Here is a 17,794-nt window from a genome sequence, read left to right as displayed (position 1 = left end):
ATAAAGACCCACACCAAAACTCACCATTGTGAAATTTCAGAACACCAGTGAGCCAACAGTCTACCTATTAGATCTCCAATTCATTTCCCTCCCTACATCTGTTTGCTCTATTCTATGTCATAGAAAGGTGATTTGTCCAGGCTGCATTTTCCTGTCAGCTTATTTTTGGTTCATTCAGCCAAAAAGTTCAGTTCAGTTCAGTCGCTCAGTCGTGTCCGACTCTTTGCAACCCCATGAATCACAGCACGCCAGGCCTCCCTGTACATCACCAACTCCCGGAGTTCACCCAAACTCATGTGCATCGAGTCAGTGATGCCATCCAACCATCTCATCCTCTGTCGTCCCCTTCTCCTCCTGCCCTCAATCTCTCCCAGCATCAGGGTCTTTTCCAATGAGTTGACTCTTGGCATGAGGTGGCCAAAGTATTGGAGTTTCAGCTTTAGCATCAGTCCTTCCAAGGAAGGTCTGGTCTCCTTTAGGATGCACTGGTTGGATCTCCTTGCAGTCCAAGGGACTCTCAAGAGTCTTCTCCAACACCACAGTTCAAAAGCATCAATTCTTCGGCCCTCAGCTTTTTTCACAGTCCAACTCTCACATCCACACATGACCACTGGAAAAAACCATAGCCTGGAAGAGATGGACCTTTGTTGGCAAAGTAACATTTGCGCTTTTTAATATGCTATCTAGGTTGGTCATAACTTTTCTTCCAAGGAGTAAGCGTCTTTTAATTTCAGGGCTGCACTCACCATCTGCAGTGATTTTGGAGCCCAGAAAAATAAAGTCTGACACTGTTTCCACTGTTTCCCCATCTATTTCCCATGGAGTAATGGGACCAGATGCCATGATCTTCGTTTTCTGAATGTTGAGCTTTAAGCCAACTTTTTCACTCTCCACTTTCACTTTTATTAAGAGGCTTTTTAGTTCCTCTTCACTTTCTGCCATAAGGGTAGTGTCATCTGCATATCTGAGGTTATTGATATTTCTCCCAGTAATCTTGATTCCAGCTTGTGCTTCTTCCAGTCCAGCGTTTCTCATGACATACTCTGCATACAAGTTAAATAAGCAGGCTGACAATATACAGCCTTGATGTACTCCTTTTCCTATTTGGAACCAGTCTGTTGTTCTGTTGTTCCATGTCCAGTTCTAACTGTTGCTTCCTGACCTGCATATAGGTTTCTCAAGAGGCAGGTCAGGTGGTCTGGTATTTCCATCTCTTTCAGAATTTTCCACAGTTTATGGTGATCCACACAGTCAAAGGCTTTGGCATAGTCAATAAAGCAGAAATAGATGTTTTTCTGGAACTCTCTTGCTTTTTCCATGATCCAGCGGATGTTGGCAATTTGATCTCTGGTTCCTCTGCCTTTCCTAAAACAAGCTTAAACATCTGGAAGTTCACAGTTCATGTATTGCTGAAGCCTGGCTTGGAGAATTTTGAGCATTACTTTACTAGCATGTGAGATGAGTGCAGTTGTGTGGTAGTTTGAGCATTCTTTGGCATTACCTTTCTTTGGAATTGGAATGAAAACTGACCTTTTCCAGTCCTGTGGCCACTGCTGAGTTTTCTAAATTTGCTGGCATATTGAGTGCAGCACTTTCACAGCATCATCTTTCAGGATTTGAAATAGCTCAACTGGAGTTCCATCACCTCCACTAGCTTTGTTCGTAGTGATGCTTTCTAAGGCCCACTTGACTTCACATTCCAGGATGTCTGGCTCTAGGTGAGTGATCACACCATTGTGATTATCTGGGTCGTGAAGATCTTTTTTGTACAGTTCTTCTGTGTATTCTTGCCATCTCTTCTTAATATCTTCTGCTTCTGTTAGGTCCATACCATTTCTGTCCTTTATCAAGCCCATCTTTGCATGAAGATGCCACCAAGAAGCACTGGTAAAAGAGCCAGAAAGGAGGGAAATGCCAGGAGAGTGCCCCCTCTCGCTTTGCCTTAGATAGCCTCTCTGGCAGGGCTATGCTTCTTCCCTGCCTCTAGCTCTCATGAGCAGCCTTAACTCTGGAGTTCCTGGTAAAACTGTCTTTTCTCTGAGCCTTCTAGCTCTAGAAGCAGTAATGGCTCTTTGCTATTGCCAATTGCTGGCTTGCCTTACTCTTCTATTTGGCATCTTAGCTTTTCTTATACCTTAAAGTTAGCTTCTCCTATTAAATTCCTTCTGTTGAAATACCTTGTGTAGACTGTTTTCCTGACTGGATCCTAACTGATTCAACCAATGATACAGAGAAAGTACTAAATGCTTCTAGAAGTAGAGAAAAAGAAAATAGTATGAAAGAGATAAATAATCAGAATGGTAATACCAAAAACTGAAAAAAAAAAATAGAGCAATGACCCCAAAATTTTAAGAGAAAATAATCTTCAAACTATAATTTTATATCCAGATAAGTAATCAATTAAATATAACAATAAAAAGTGTTTTCTGATTGCATGCAAGGTGTGAAAAGTTTTTCCACTCATACTCTGTTTGTCCTTCAAAACCAAGTTGAAATTCAACAAAGGAGGAGATGTGGTATCTAAGAAAAAGAAGGATCTGGTACAGGAGAGAACTAAAGTTTGATGTTAAAGAAAGCTGTTACTCTAAACTAGAGCAAGAAGACAATAGGAAAAAAAAGAAACATCATTTTCTAAAAATTTTGACTGAAGGAATGAGAATGAAATAGTGAGAATTACATGGAAGCAAATAAAAAAACAAGGAAATTACTAACTCCAGAAAAAAACAAAAAGCTACATAGGAAAGGAAATATAATCATAGAATACTACATGATTCTGTTGTAAATACATACATATTTATATACACATATATGTATGTCATAATAATAAAAGTTCTATTTTTTAGTCTTTCTTCAGATTTTATTCTGTGACTATACCTTTAACTAAAAATTATGTCATAAAATACTGGTAAGATGGGTAGTATTGGTAGAGGAAAAGTGTATAAAGGAGTTAAATCTTATTCCATTTTAGGAAACTGCAACATAATATCAAAAATTTTAATATTAAAAACATCAATATAAATAAGCTAATTTAGAAATATAAAGGGAAACAGCAGGGACCAATAAAAGCATTAAGAATTATGGCCTCCAAAGAATGAGTGTCAGGAGTGGAGTAGAGCAGAATGGGAGACTCATGTTTATCTTAAGAGTACCATGAATTTATTTTTAATTCAGTGTGGGTCTTTTTTCATTGTACGCAATCTAGAAATTCATGTATATTTTGATTTAAACAACTACAACATCAAGGAAAGAGTGTGAGCTTCACCCAAGAGCAGAGCCAACTGTTAAAGGGCTAGCCAGTGAATGGGTGTCAGAAGTGCCAAACACAATAGGAGAATGGGGCAAAGCCAAGAGTGGGATTTACAGGACCGAGAAGTCAGGGTGGCTGCCAGAGGGGAAAAGATGTCTCCAACACTGGCTCAGTCTAAACTGAGAAATAGTAGCTGGGACAAATTTAAGTCTACCTCTTAAAGATGTGAAAACACTGGTAGGTGTAAAGACTAGACTGACTCCCTCGTCCAGAATGAAAGTATGATTAAATGAATAGTATCTCTTTCTTCCATCTCAGGATAAAGCAAATGGTTTCAGAATAAGATTAAAAAATATTAGGGCATTTAAGTGTTTCTTCACTTTCTTGCAAGAGAGTGATTTTTCAATGTAGCCCTGCTTACACAACACTGTAGACTATCCATGTGAGTAAACAGGGTTTGGGACAATAACAGGTCAAATGATATGCTGACTAACCCTGGTCTAATTCAATGATTCTCACCTTTTCGTGAGATTGATCCCATTAAAAGTCAGATGAAGGGTGCATATTTCTTGAGAGAAATATACACATGTGCACTTACATACAAAATTTTGCACATAATTATAAAATACCTGGTGGCTCAGAAGTTAAAGCGTCTGCCTGCAATGTGGGAGACCTGGGTTCGATCCCTGGGTGGGGAAGATCCCCTGGAGAAGAAAATGGCAACCCACTCCAGTATTCTTGCCTGGAGAATCCCATGGACGGAGGAGCCTGGAGAGCTACAGTCCACGGGGTCACAAAGAGTCGGACACGAAAGAGCGGCTTCACTTTCACTTTCATAAAGAGTTAATATACCCTAAGTCATCCACGTAAAGAGGTCATGGAAAGTTGGATGAATTTTGAAGGAGCCTCCTACTAAAGAACTAAGTGAACCCACTCCACTGTGTTTGATTTCATTTCTTGTGAAACAGGGATATTTTCACACATGTGCCACATTTGGTCTACTAAAAGATAAATTGTCCAGACTTGTGTGAATGCCATCAGTGTGTCAGAGTGCTGACACTGAAGTGAATGATGTTTTACGTCCGTGCTGGCACAGGAACTGTGGCCTCTGTAGGCTCCCAGAGCTCATGGATATTTATATCCTTGCTCAAGTATTTTTAGGTGACGAAGATCCCACCCAAGATGGGACCATTACATGGCCCAGGATCAAGTTCACAGCCATGCTCCCTGGGGTGCTCAATAAACAGCCTCTGATGACTTAGGACACGATAGTTTACACTTCAGAATAAAACAAAATAAATCCCAGCAGATGGAGAGAAGGCCAAGTCCTGATCAGACTTTGTCAAGTGTGTGAAAGAGTAAAGAGACACTGATATCTTAAAAGTGTGTATTTGGGCAAGCAGGATGCAGGGAAAGGAAGGAAGCACTCCTGCCTGTGCTGCCTGCCAGGCTCACTTGTAGGGTCTGAGACACTTAATCTCTGGGTCATGGGTTTGCCCTCGTATTGGGCACATTGTTGTTAAAAAGGTCAGACTGATGTAGTGGAAAAAGAAAGTCGCTGGACTGGGAGTCAGGGGACGCCACTAATCTTGGCTTGGCCACCACACAGCGCATTCTAAAACCAAATACCAGTGCTCTAGAATTGGAACCATTCGGTGGCAGAAGCCAAACAGCTCCATTAAGACACCCTTGAGTGAGAGCCACTGCACATGTGGGCAATCCAATAAAAACCACCAGAGAAGGCTAGACAGACAGTTGGCGAGCACTTGTCTGAGCCAGGCTGGAAGCTCTACTGATACTACCGGGCCTCTCCCATGGGACTTTACTGCTAACTTTAGATTTCTGATGCCCCCTCAGATGGCCTTCACAATCCCCACTATAAAAACCCACTATTAACCCCCCAATACCATCTCCCACCGTAGGAGTGGATTTGAACTCCTGGCGCTATGCACCTGCTAAGGTCTAAGCATAGGACTCTCTCACCACCCTACAGTGCCGTACTGACTGCAGTACAGTGGCTACATTTGGGAAAGCCACCTCCTCCTGGCTTCCCTGGTGGCTCAGATGGTAAAGAATCTGCCTGCAATGTGGGAGACCTGGGTTCCGTCCCTGGGTTGGGAAGATCCCCTGGAGGAGAGCATGGCAACCCACTTCAGTATGCCTGGAGAATCCCCATGGGCAGAGGAGCCTGGCAGGCTATGGTCTACAGGGTCACAGTCTATACGGTCTATAGGCTCAGTTGGACACGACTGAGCAACAAAGCACACACACACACCTCACCTCCCAGGCTGCGGTCCTCACCACTGTACAGGAAGGGGGCTGGGTCTGATGTCTTCTGGTTCAATAATAACGTATTGGCTGCTTCCTAAGTGTCAAGCATATAGTAAGGGGGAGGCAAGAGTAGACAGCTCTCATGGAACTTCCAGTGTGGTAGAGGAAGTCAGAAGTAATTTAAAAATCTCACACCCAGGCATGTGGTTATGACCAGAGAGGCAGGCTATGATGTCGAGGAGCAGAGTGCATGAGTTAGTCTGGAGTATCAGGGAAAATGTCCTGAGAAAGTGTTACTTGAGTTAACAGCTGAAGGATGAGCAGGGGAGCTAAAGAGGACACTATTTGCAGGAACCTCAGACACATGGGTTACACTGCTCTGGAATATAAAAAGCAAAAGGAAGAGAAATAATGGCTACCATCCACTGAATATTTACTTAATATCTGGCATTGTGTTAAATATATTTAAATATTTATATACAATGCTGAAATTCTTTTAACCTGTCAGTTAAAAATTATTATCTTCACTTTATAGTCAGAAACCTAAAGCACAGTTTCAGAAACATGCTCAAATAAAAACACTAAGAGGCAGATCCAGGTCTATGAAAAGGAAACTGGCACATTTAAACACTATACTGTCTCCCAATATAATGGGCCCTATTAAAACATGATGCATTGACTAGATTAGGTTTTCACCAGATTCACTAGTAAAAGAACAAATATACTTTAAAAAGACTATTGGGACATCCCTGGCAGTCCAGGGGTTAAGAATCTACACTCCCAATGCAGAGGGCCCTGTTCAATCCCTGGTCAGGAAACTAGATCTCCCTTGCCACAACTAAGAACCCACATGCCACAACAAGGACCCAGTGCAGCCAAAAACTAAATAAATAAATAAATACTATCGTATCACCCATAGGGATGATGGAGACAACGTCATAAGATACAAGTGCTAATAACTAGACAATTACAGTATACACATCCAAAGCCCCGACAACAGCCCAACCCTGAGCAATCTTATTTTCCATCAGATCACACATATACCTACCCAACCATCCACCAGAGGTGAGTGAGACAGGAGCAGACTTTTGACCCAGAAAGGCTAGTTTACAGGCTGCCAACGGGTTCCCTTACCCTACTGTTCTCCACCGGGTGCCCTTTCCCAATAAAATCTCTTGCTTTGTCAGCACGTGTCTCCTCGGACAATTCATTTCTGAGTGTTAGACAAGAGCCCAGTTTCAGGCCCTGGAAGGTGTCCCTCTTCCTACAACAAATGGTGACTCTGGCGGGGACTCTTCTTTGCTGAAACTGACATCCTGACCACTCGGGGTACTCAGGAGCCAGCTTGCCTGCCAATGGACCAGACCCAGCAGCCGCAACTGGGACCCTTTTGTCCCTGGTCTCCTCCTGACACGGACAACTGGCCAGAATACCCCAACCGGTAAGGAACAAGAGACTTTATTGACTTCTCTCCCCTTCCCTCTCTCTTTCCTCTCCTTAACCCTTCCTATCCTTCCCTGTTTTTCTAGTCCCCCAGTCCTGGATGCAGGAATTTGGTCAAAGGGCCCTCAGCCTGAGCTGAGGATGGGAGACTGATCACCTCCTCTTGGCAAAGAACTCGAATTCTGCCTCTGGTCTGGTCTGATTCTGGTAGGGCTGAGTTCCAGTCCTCCCTTCTCTGGAGGCCCAAGGAAAAGTCCCATAATGCCTGGGCATCTGTAGGTGGCAGGAGACATCTGTAAGGCCACCCCTTTCACCCCCCTCTCCCGCCTCTCCCCCTTCTTCTTTCAACCTGGCTTCCTTTCCTCCCTTGAAATCTTTGATGTTAGTTCTTGGATTCTTGTATGTAAGGGCTTCCCTGGTGGTGCAGAGGTTAAAGCGTCTACCTGCAATGTGGGAGACGTGGGTTCGATCCCTGGGTCAGGAAGATCCCCTGGAGAAGGAAATGGCAACCCACTCCAGTATTCTTGCCTGGAGAATCCCATGGACGGAGGAGCTTGGTAGGCTACAGTCCACGGGTCGCAAAGAGTCGGACACGACTGAGCGACTTCACTTTCACTTTCAATGACCTGGAAAGCTCCACGCTGACAAACGTGTATAGGTTCAACTGTGATTATATTCTCCAAGATAAGAACCGGGAAATAGAAGAATCCAAGACTTGATGTAGAGAGAGGGCAGAAATATTGTTCCAAGTTGTGTGGAGATTATCAAAATTTAAAACTCTAGTAATGAAGGAGATCCAGTGATACAAATTCCGATTATAAGATAAATCCATTCTGGAGATATGATATACAACAAGATGACCATAGTCAACAATACTGAACTGTAAAGTTGAAAGTTGCTAAAAGAATAGTTTTTATAGTTTCCATCACAAGAAAAAGTTTTGTAACTATGCCAGGTGATCAGTGTTAACTAAACTTACTGTGGTGATCATTTCTCAATATACATAAATATCAAATCTTTATGTTGTCCTTAGACTTATACTGTTATATGTCAATTATATCTCAATACAACTGGGGTTCAGGGGGAAAACCCTGGTAATGCAACTCACCACATTATAAGAGAATAAAGAAAAAATCTGATTACTTCAACAGATGTGGTAAAGGTATTTGATAAAATTTAATCACCTCAACCTACACAGGTGATTAAATTGCATAGAATTTATACCAAAACATGCATATATACACACATAAGTACAAATAAAATTGAGAAAATTTGAGTCAAATTGGTGCCTTGTTATCAGTGTAAATACCCTGGTTGTGATCATGCATGAAATTTTCCAAAATGCTACCAGTTGGGAAAACTAGGCACTATATATAAGGAATACCTCTGTACTGCATCTTAAAACTACATGTAAATTTGCTCTTATCTCAATTAAAAAGTCACTTCAAAAAAAGAGAAGGCAAGGGTTGGAGATGGATGGAGGGAGAGAGAAGGAAAGAGAGAAAAAGAGGGGAGAAACAATCACATTGATAATAAAATTTGGTAAGTTTAAAATACATAATAGTAATTTTATTTAAATTTTTATTTTTAAAATTATTTTATTTTAAATTTATAGTAATAATTTTATTTGATTGCCGTTCCATCCTTCCCATATTTAAATATAGCCTTATAAAATTTTTAAAGCTTCAAATTTTTGCATTTTGAAATCACAAGCCTTCCAAAGACGCCAACCACATGCTAATATGACAGCCATGATGCTAATATGCATGACATGGAGTCAGGGATATCAAGCAGTTTATAATGCCTACAATGAAAATATGTGTCCTGTCGCAGAGAACAATAGAGATGTGTTTGCCAAGGGAAGGGTAGGGAAGTGGGACTAGGAGTTTGGGAAAGTAGATCCAAACTATTATATATAGGCTGAATAAACAACAAGGTTCTACTGTACAGCACAGGAAATTATAGTCAATATGCTGTGGAACCTTAATCAAAAAGAATATGAAAATGAATGTATATATATCTATAACATATAACATATATAACAGAATCACTTTGCTGTACATCAGAAGTTAATAATATAACATTGCAAATAGCTATACTTCAATTAAAAAAAATCTGTGTCCAGATCCTTCCCTTAATCTATATTACGTGAATCTTGATGTTTTCTGTGCTTTTTTTATTTCAGTTATTCTAATAAAGGGCATCATTTTGCCAAAACAGAATTCACCAACAAATAAAAATAAAAGAGAACTTTCACTCTTTCCCCAAATCACACTTGAATGGTGATATGAGCAGATATGAAATGTGTTATATGCTCTTCATTTTATTTTTTTCTTTACTATTTATACACTATTCTGTACTTTGCTGTTATCATTTAATATATCACTCTGGTTTTTCCACCTGAGTACACAGAGATTTGTCCTTATTTTTCACAATTCCATCCTATCCTATTGCATGCATATGTTATAATTTATATAAATAGTCCCTTATTGATGGGCAATTAATTAGACTGCTTCCAGTTTTCAGCCATAACAAATAATGCTGCAGTGAATACTCTTTACAATTGTAATGCCAGTGCTTATACTTCAGCACCTGCTTTATTGTTCCAAGTGCTTTACATAGCTAAAAGATAAATCCCTAGATACAAATTTGCTAAGTATGTGCCTTTTTGAACTTTGAAAGATCTTGCCAAAATGTTATCCCTGGTATGTTCTTCATTTTAAAGTTAAGAAGGCAAGGACACCCACTACCACTACTTATATTCAATATTGCATTGGAATCCTACCCAGTATCCTTAAAGGTTTTTATTTAATTAATTTTACTTAATTTTAATTCAGAATACTTATATAATTAAGTATGCTCTTAAGCATACTTAAAGGAAGAAGAATCAGAAAGAAACAAAACTGTTACCATTCACAATTCAGGCGCTGCTATTGCTAAGTCACTTCAGTCGTGTCCGACTCTGTGCGACCCCATGGACTGCAGCCTACCAGGCTCCTCTGTCCATGGGATTTTCCAGGCAAGAGTACTGGAGTGGGGTGCCATTGCCTTCTCCGAGGAAATGTACAGAAAAAATTCAGAAGTAATCAAGAGAGTCCACCAGAGTTGCTGGGTTTGAGATCAATAGCCAGGACTGCAAAACTCATGACGAATGTCATGAACAGAAGTTCCAAGTAAGCAGATGAGACAACCCATTAGTACAAACGAGAGAAACAGATCCAGGAAAGAGCTGAGCCTTAAGATGAAGACCACCATGTCTTGCTCGTCTGCTCCGGCATCTCCCGCTGCGGGAGATAAAGCTCTAACCAATGTCAGGCCCCATAGCTCCCTCCTTCACAGTACCCACCGCAACCACCTATCTAAACTAACTCGACAAACATCTGCAATGACACTCAAGAGAGCACAGCTAAAACACACATAACTAAAAAGACAAAGTCATTAGGAGGAGCTCCAATTTCTACTTTACATGATCATTTTTATCTCTTTATAAGATCCAGGGTGGTCCAGTGGTTAAGACTTAGAGCTTCCAATGCATCAGTCACAGGTTCGATCCCTGGTAGGGAACTAGGATCCCACATGTTGCATGGTGTGGCAAAAATAAATAAACACCAATGCTAAGTATCAAAAAAATAAAATAACATAAAATCTATTTTAATGATCCTGCCATCAAAGAAAAGCAGTATTATAATCTACAACTACAAATAATCTCTAATGCAGCAGTCTTTGATTGGAATGTATTCTGGATCTCTGTGGTAGGTACACCTTTCAGGAAGATCTTGCCCAGACTACCATTAAAATAGAGACCTGGGTTCAATCCCTGAGTTGGGAAGATCCCCTGGAGAAGGGAATGGCTACCCATTCCAGTATTCTGGCCTGGCAGAATTCCATGGACAGTATAGTCCATGGGGTTGTAAAGAGTCGGATATGACTGAGCAACTTTCACTTTCACTTCACCATTAAAATAAGATTCAATATTCTGAACACAAAATAACTAATGATCAAGAAGATATACCTGGTGGAGCACTGGAATGCCAACTTTCACCCACTGAATATCATCAGTGTTGGCCAACCTATACTGAAATATTTGAACTTCAACAACTTCAGGAAGAAGATAAATTTGTCATTAGACAAGACACCATTTTTGAGTTTTTAATATGAAGCAGAAAATTAATATGAATTTAGTAAAGCAAAATAACCTATCATGGCATATGTAAAAGACTCAGATGCTTTCAATATTAACACAGACCACTTCTGGCAGAACTGCTAAAGGAATCATGATGTCCTTTGTGTCCTTCCATATTTCTGGGGCAAAGGATTCTGATGATGACAAAACTATCATAAGTTTCTATAAAAAACTTGGGCTCTATTACAGAGTGCTAAGTCGCTTCAGTCATGTCTGACTCTTTGCGACCCTATGGACTATAGCCCACCAGGCTCCTCTGTCCATGGGGATTCTCCAAGCAAGAATACTGAAGTGGGTTGCCATGCCCTTCTCCAGGAGATCTTCCCAAACCAGGGATGGAACCCAGGTCTCCCTCATTGCATGCAGATTCTTTACCATCTGAGCCACAAGGGAAGCCCGGGAGGTGAGGTGGCTTTCCCAAATGTAACTACTATATTGCAGTCAGTATAGCAAAGGATTTTCCCAACTCAGGGATGGAACCCAAGTTTCCTGCATCTCCTGCATTGCAGGCAGATTCTTTACCCACTGAGCCACCTAGGAAGCCCCCTCTCTATTACAGAAACCCTACTTCTTTCATAATTCACACCATGATGTCCAATATGGCAGCCACTGGTCAAGCACTTTAGCTGAACTAAGATATTCTGTAAGGGTAAAATGGCCTTCCCAGGTGGTGTTAGTGGTAAAGAACCTGCCTGCCAATGCACAAGATAAAGATGCAAGTTCAATCTCTGAGTCAGGAAAATCCCCTGGAGGATGGCATGGCAACCCACTCAAATACTCTTGCCTGGAGAATCCCATGGACAGAGGAGCCTGGTGGGCTATAGTCCAAAGTGTTGCAAAGAGTCAGACATGACTGAAATAATTTAGTATGCAAGGGCAAAATATATACTGGACTTCATATAAGAAAAAATATATACAATCTCAATCTCAATCATAATTTACACTGATTAAAGGTTGAAATATTTTTATATCTAAGTGAAATAAAATGTATCATTAAAATTTCACCTGATTTTAACTTTTTCACACGTGACTACCAAAAAATTTTTTATTACACTTGTGATTCACATTACATATCTAGAAGACAGGGCTGATTTAGAAAATCAAAAGATATTTTAAATGATGTGTTATATACATGCATATATAGGCATTTAAGACATTAATATCTGTTTATAAGACCCTTTGTATGTCACTGGATAGCAAATTCCTACAAAGACAAGTATGATCTTATAACAATAATACAAAAGAGGCACTATTCATTTAGTTCCAACTTTTTGACCAGATAGTGCTAAAGACTTCAGCTAGATTATCTATGATTCTCCCACCTTCGTCTAAATGAGGAAGACTGAGGAATTTGCCATGGATCACACAGTGAGAAGTCCTGCTGCTTAATCCTGAGCCTGGCCTGAGCTCCTGACTCCAGTCAGAGTTAGAAGATGCATCTTGGAAGATGCTGAGTAACAACCACACTAATGAAGTGGGATACTCTGGAATACTTCAGTAGGAAACAGCCCGCAGCGGAAAGAGGCAACAACAGGGCCACAAGCGAGAGAAGCAGATGGGCCACGAAGCTAAGACAGATTGCCAAAAGAAGGAGCCTTCAAAAATCCAAAATACCTTCCTCCACCAAGCTTTGGAAAAGTTAGGCATGCCAAACTTTGGCAATCCTTCATCTGTCTTCTCCCCCAACATGCTGCTAGCAGAAGAGGCGAGGGAAGTCTCCAGACCTCTGCGTAGCATGACCACAAGTACCCACAGAAAGCAATTTCTCTTCCTGCAGCAGCTGGAAAAGTTTAAGTGAAGGGTGGGGTGATGGGGGCCCAATGGGGAGGAGAGAGGAAAGTTGGCCAGGAAAAACACACACACACACAGGGCAACAGTGACATTCAGACCTGAACCTAGGAATCTTTGAATGATTCAGAACAGGATGCTTTATCACATCTGATTTAATTCGACGACTGTTTGGGGGATGCTGAAGGTCTAGGCTCCTAATCAAGCACTTACGTAATCTTCCTCACTGAGCCCTTGCTTCTCAACAGAACTTTTCACTTCCATGGAAAACTTCTCAAACTCAGGTTTCACTGTCCTCAGTAGAGTGATTGTTTGGAGGGATGAGTATGCTTGCTTAGCTTCAAAGTCGTGTTTGTCTCCTCTCTTCCACGAGCCATCTCCTACGGGAGAAGTAAAAATATTTATAATTCCAAGCCAGTCACCACAAAGGGGCCATTCTCCCTTTTCTACCATGATGTGCTTCTATGTTTCTTTTGGCGGCTGGGGCAGGAGGTATTGTCACAGTTTTGTACTTGGGTGTAAAGTGACAATGTCAAGATCATCAAGGGAGAAGAAGGCCCTTTGGACACATGTTCCTTTGAAATGTGAGACAGAGAGAAAAGCACTGTTAGATTCATTGCCTTATAATAACCATGTAACTGGAATTTTAGGCCCTCAAGAATTACAGCACTGCAGGAGCAAGAAGTAGGTTTATCCCTTTCCATTCACACTTATTTTTTAAGGAGATCAAACCAGTCAATCCTAAATGAAATCAACCCTGAATATTCATTGGAAGGATTGATGCTGAAGCTGAAGCTCCGATACTTTGGCCACCTGCTGCAAAGAGCTGACTCATTGGAAAAGACCCTGATGCTGGAAAGGATTGAGGGCAGAAGGAAAAGGGGATGAGAGAGGAAAAGATGGTTAGATAACATTATGGACTCAATGGACATTAATCTGAGGAAACTCCACAAAACAGTGAAGGACAAAGAAGCCTAGAGTGCTGCAATCCATGGGGTCACAAAGAGTTGGACACGACTTAGTGACTGAACAACAAATTCACTTATTATTCAATACCTACAATCAACTGTAAAGGTCAACCAAGTTGTTAACATGCTACAATAAATCCAATGCTATGTAGATGTGGAAGGCAAGGATGGCTACATATGAAAATGAATTTATAAAGTATTATAAAGTTGGTACTAAAAGAAAAAGAGATTTGAGATTATTGAACTATTTCTCAAATCTCTCCAGGCTGAAAAGTAGCTTAGGTGAACTTGAAAATTTATATCCCTTTAGTGCTGGCAACATCATAAAGATTATTTATTAGACAAGTCCATCAGTGCATCAGCAGTAACAAAATAAAAATTGCTAGCATTTATTGAGCATATATATATTATAATAATAATAAAAGCCTCATTAGTGAACTCTTTATATGTATAAACTCATTTAACCCTCTCAAGATCGTGTGACTGTGGGTACAATTTCGGTTCAGTTCAGTTGCTCAGTAACGCCCAACTCTTTGCAACCCCATGGACTGCAGCACACCAGACTTCCCTGTCCATCACCAGCTCCTGGAGCTTGCTCAAACTCATGTCCATCAAGTCGGGGATGCCATCCAACCATCTCATCCTCTGTCATCCCCTTCTCCTCCTGCCTTAAATCTTTCCCAACATCAGGGTCTTTTACAATGAGTCAGTTCTTCACGTCAGGTGGCCAAAGTGTTGGAGTTTCAGCTTTAGCATCAGTCCTTCCAATGAATATTCAGGATTGATTTCCTTTAGGATTGACTGGTTGGATCTCCTTGCAGTCCAAAGGACTCTCAAGAGTCTTCTCCAACACCACAGCTCAAAAGCATCAGTTCTTCAGTGCTCAACTTTCTTTATGGTCCAACTCTCACATCCATACATGACTACTGGAAAAAACATAGCTTTGACCTTTGTTGGAAAAGTAGTGTTTCTACTTTTTAACAGCTGTCTAGGTTGGTCATATTAATTTTACAGATTTTGAGGTACAATTTTACAGATAATTGGTTATAGTAATCTTCTCTGTTTTACAGATAGGGGCTTCCCTGGTGGCTCAGACAGTAAAGAATCTGCCTGCAATGCAGGAGACCTGGGTTCAATCTCTAGGTTGTGAAGAATCCCTAGAGGAGGAGGGCATGGCAACCCACCCCAGTATTCTTGGAAACCAAGGCATTCAGCAACCTGCTGTTTCATGACTCTCCCTTTCACAAAAGCAAAGGCGAATTACATGGATAAGAATCATTCTTCTTCTCTTTATCATTTCATTTTTGAGAAACGAAGTAGTTTGTGGGACCCTAAAAGGAAATAGGAACCTCTGACTTTTTACCAAAGTAACAGTAATTCTGAGAATTATCATTATGATCCCTAGAAATTTCTGCAAATACAGCAAGGAAGTCAACAGGCTGGAGTCCAACATCCAAGTTATTTGTTTGCCCCTAAGCCCACAGTCCATAGAGGCCCAGAGCCCAGCAGCGGAAGAGTGAGGATGTTTCCAGAATGTGCAGCCAGGACTCGTAGGCCTCGCTCCAATCTTACAGAAAATGTCCGGTGAAGAGCTGATGGCTTTGCAATTTCTATCGTAGCTTAACCCAGACAAACCTGGATTAACTGAACTACACACAAGTTGCTATGATAGCTACCACAGTGGGCATCATAAATGTTACGAATGGTCTCCACCACCTTCAAAAGAGGAATTTAGAGATGGACATGTAAAAAGACTGAAGTCACTACAAGATAACAGCTTACTACACAGGGCAGCGAGAGGCACATGGAAACCACACAGAGCATAGAGGAAGAGGCAACCGGCTCCAATGAAGGAAGTTTCATGCCAGGAAGAGGCATCTGCCTGGCCTGAAATGTGTGAATAGGATTTTAATAAGATGAGAAGAGGATGGAAAGGCATGCTTGGCAGAAGCTACAATGGCACGGGCAAAGGTGCAAACGTGTATGCCATTCAGTGGGCAGCTGGGAACCTCAGTCCGGAGCAGGAGAAAAGACAGGGACAAAGAATTTGTTTGTAGAGACCTCTCTTTAGTCATAATCCTAATAATAGCAACCATTTATTAATTGCTTACTATGTGCCAGGGAGCTGTTAAAAGATAAATAAGATAGAGCCAAGGACAGAATTCATTAAGGGCTAGATCGGTTCGCAATAAGCACAAGGTTAAATTTCAGGCCACCAAACAAAACTCGATGAAGTTGTCCTCCTTCTCCTGGACAAAACCTCCTGAACACCGATGAGGCTACAGCTACGCCAGTGCTCAGAGAGCAAGTGAGCTGTGTGTCACTATCATTGGCCAGGCCAGGGTCAACCCTGCTGGGTGCTCAAGACACAGACAACATGGCCCTTTGTCACGGGGCCAAATTTCGTTTGCTAGAAAGACCCCAACTTCTAAGAACATCCAGAAGATCTTCGGCCCATGGAGGAATCCATTTCTTCTAGTGCAATCCATGTTCATTGATTCATTTTGAATTGACTCGAGGTATGAAGAGTCAGCAGGAATGATGGTTCTTGGGCAAAGAGAGTCAGTGTTTCTCAGCTTTGGGTATGAGTCCTCTCCAAGGGCACAAGAAAGGAAATAACCCTATAAGTGTTCTGTTGCATAATTAGAAAATACACATAGATCCGGAAACAGCAACTATCTCAGTTACTATGATAATGTGGAGAAAAGCATTTTTTTATTTTGAAAGAAGTGAAATTTGGTACAATACAGCTGTCTACCACAATCTAAAAGGTAATGGCTTTGAAGTTTTGTTTTCTAGAAAAAAAAGAATGGAAACAAAAATGACTAATAAATGTAAGCCAAATTAAACAGGTATATAGTCACAAGCAAAACTGATACTATGACTTCCTGCTTTGAGCAAGTTTCTTGTTGCGTTATGTCAGTAACCTTTCCCATACGGAGCCATTGAAAGCTAGGAAAGCGGAGGTCAGCTTGGCGTGATGCCCCATCAGTGAGGACAAATTTAATTCAACAGACAACTGGGTGCCTCTGGAGATTTACGAGCGGAACAGAAGAATGACATGATCAGACTCATGCCTAGGGAAATAGCAGTGGATTAGACTGGGGAGACACTGAGGATTCAGAGCCACAGTAATCCAGGCAAGAGGTTACGAGAGGTTACATGTGCGAAGTCACAACTCCCCCCCCAAAAAAAAATTGTACATGGGTCTCCGGGTGGTTCAAATCACAGGCAAGTTCTCTTTTCTTTTCGTGTTTTTCTGAATTTAGCAAATTTTCAGCAGCATGTGCTTTTAGAATCATTAAAAGAGGGTGAGCCCTTGAGAATGAATGCAGAGGGCTGTGCAAGAGGAATGTTAAGACTCCACAAGAGTGAGGGAGTGAACGACAGCCGAGAAGGACACGCGTCACCGGTGATGCCAGAGAGGAAAGGCCAACGGTTGTCAGAGGAAACAGCAGAGCCAGAGGGAGGGGAATTGGTTAGTGGAAATGATAGTGATTTCAGTTAGGGTCACGGTCAATTCAAGGTGACTGACTGCAGAACACCCACGTGGCAGCACCAGGCTTTGGCTGGAAAGAGTGGTCTGAAGCCAGCAAGAAGAATGAGGGCTAGAGAAAGTGCTGGAGGTCACATCCACATGTCTTACACTCAGAACTCAAGAGGAAAGGGTGGAGGGTGAACGTACACCCTTTGGGGGTGCTGTTTTAGTGGGCACAGGAGAGGAGCTAACAGAAAGCCAGAAGAATGCTGTGCCACCAAGGCTAAAAAAAAAAAAAAAAAAAAACAGGGATTCCAGAAAGAAATGGACAGAAGCAATAGGGCAAGAACTAGAGCTGACCTCATATACCAGCCACAAGCCACATGTGTGACTATTTACACTTCAATTAACCAAGA

The 17,794-nt window shown here is 41.4% G+C and overlaps 1 protein-coding gene across 2 annotated transcripts in view; it reads right to left on the bottom strand.

Moving 5' to 3' along the window:
* Positions 1–17,794, bottom strand: part of NPR3 (natriuretic peptide receptor 3) — a 79,688-nt gene that overhangs the window by 40,813 nt on the left and 21,081 nt on the right. For both annotated transcript variants that reach the window (XM_040262287.1, XM_040262288.1), the window contains exon 3: positions 13,146–13,312. In XM_040262287.1, the coding sequence (XP_040118221.1) occupies positions 13,146–13,312 (167 nt within the window). The remainder of the gene's footprint in view (positions 1–13,145; positions 13,313–17,794) is intronic.

This window comes from Oryx dammah, unplaced genomic scaffold, assembly GCF_014754425.2.
Source record: "Oryx dammah isolate SB20612 unplaced genomic scaffold, SCBI_Odam_1.1 HiC_scaffold_20, whole genome shotgun sequence".
Lineage (NCBI taxonomy): Eukaryota > Metazoa > Chordata > Mammalia > Artiodactyla > Bovidae > Oryx > Oryx dammah.
This window is presented reverse-complemented; position numbering and strand designations above follow the sequence as displayed.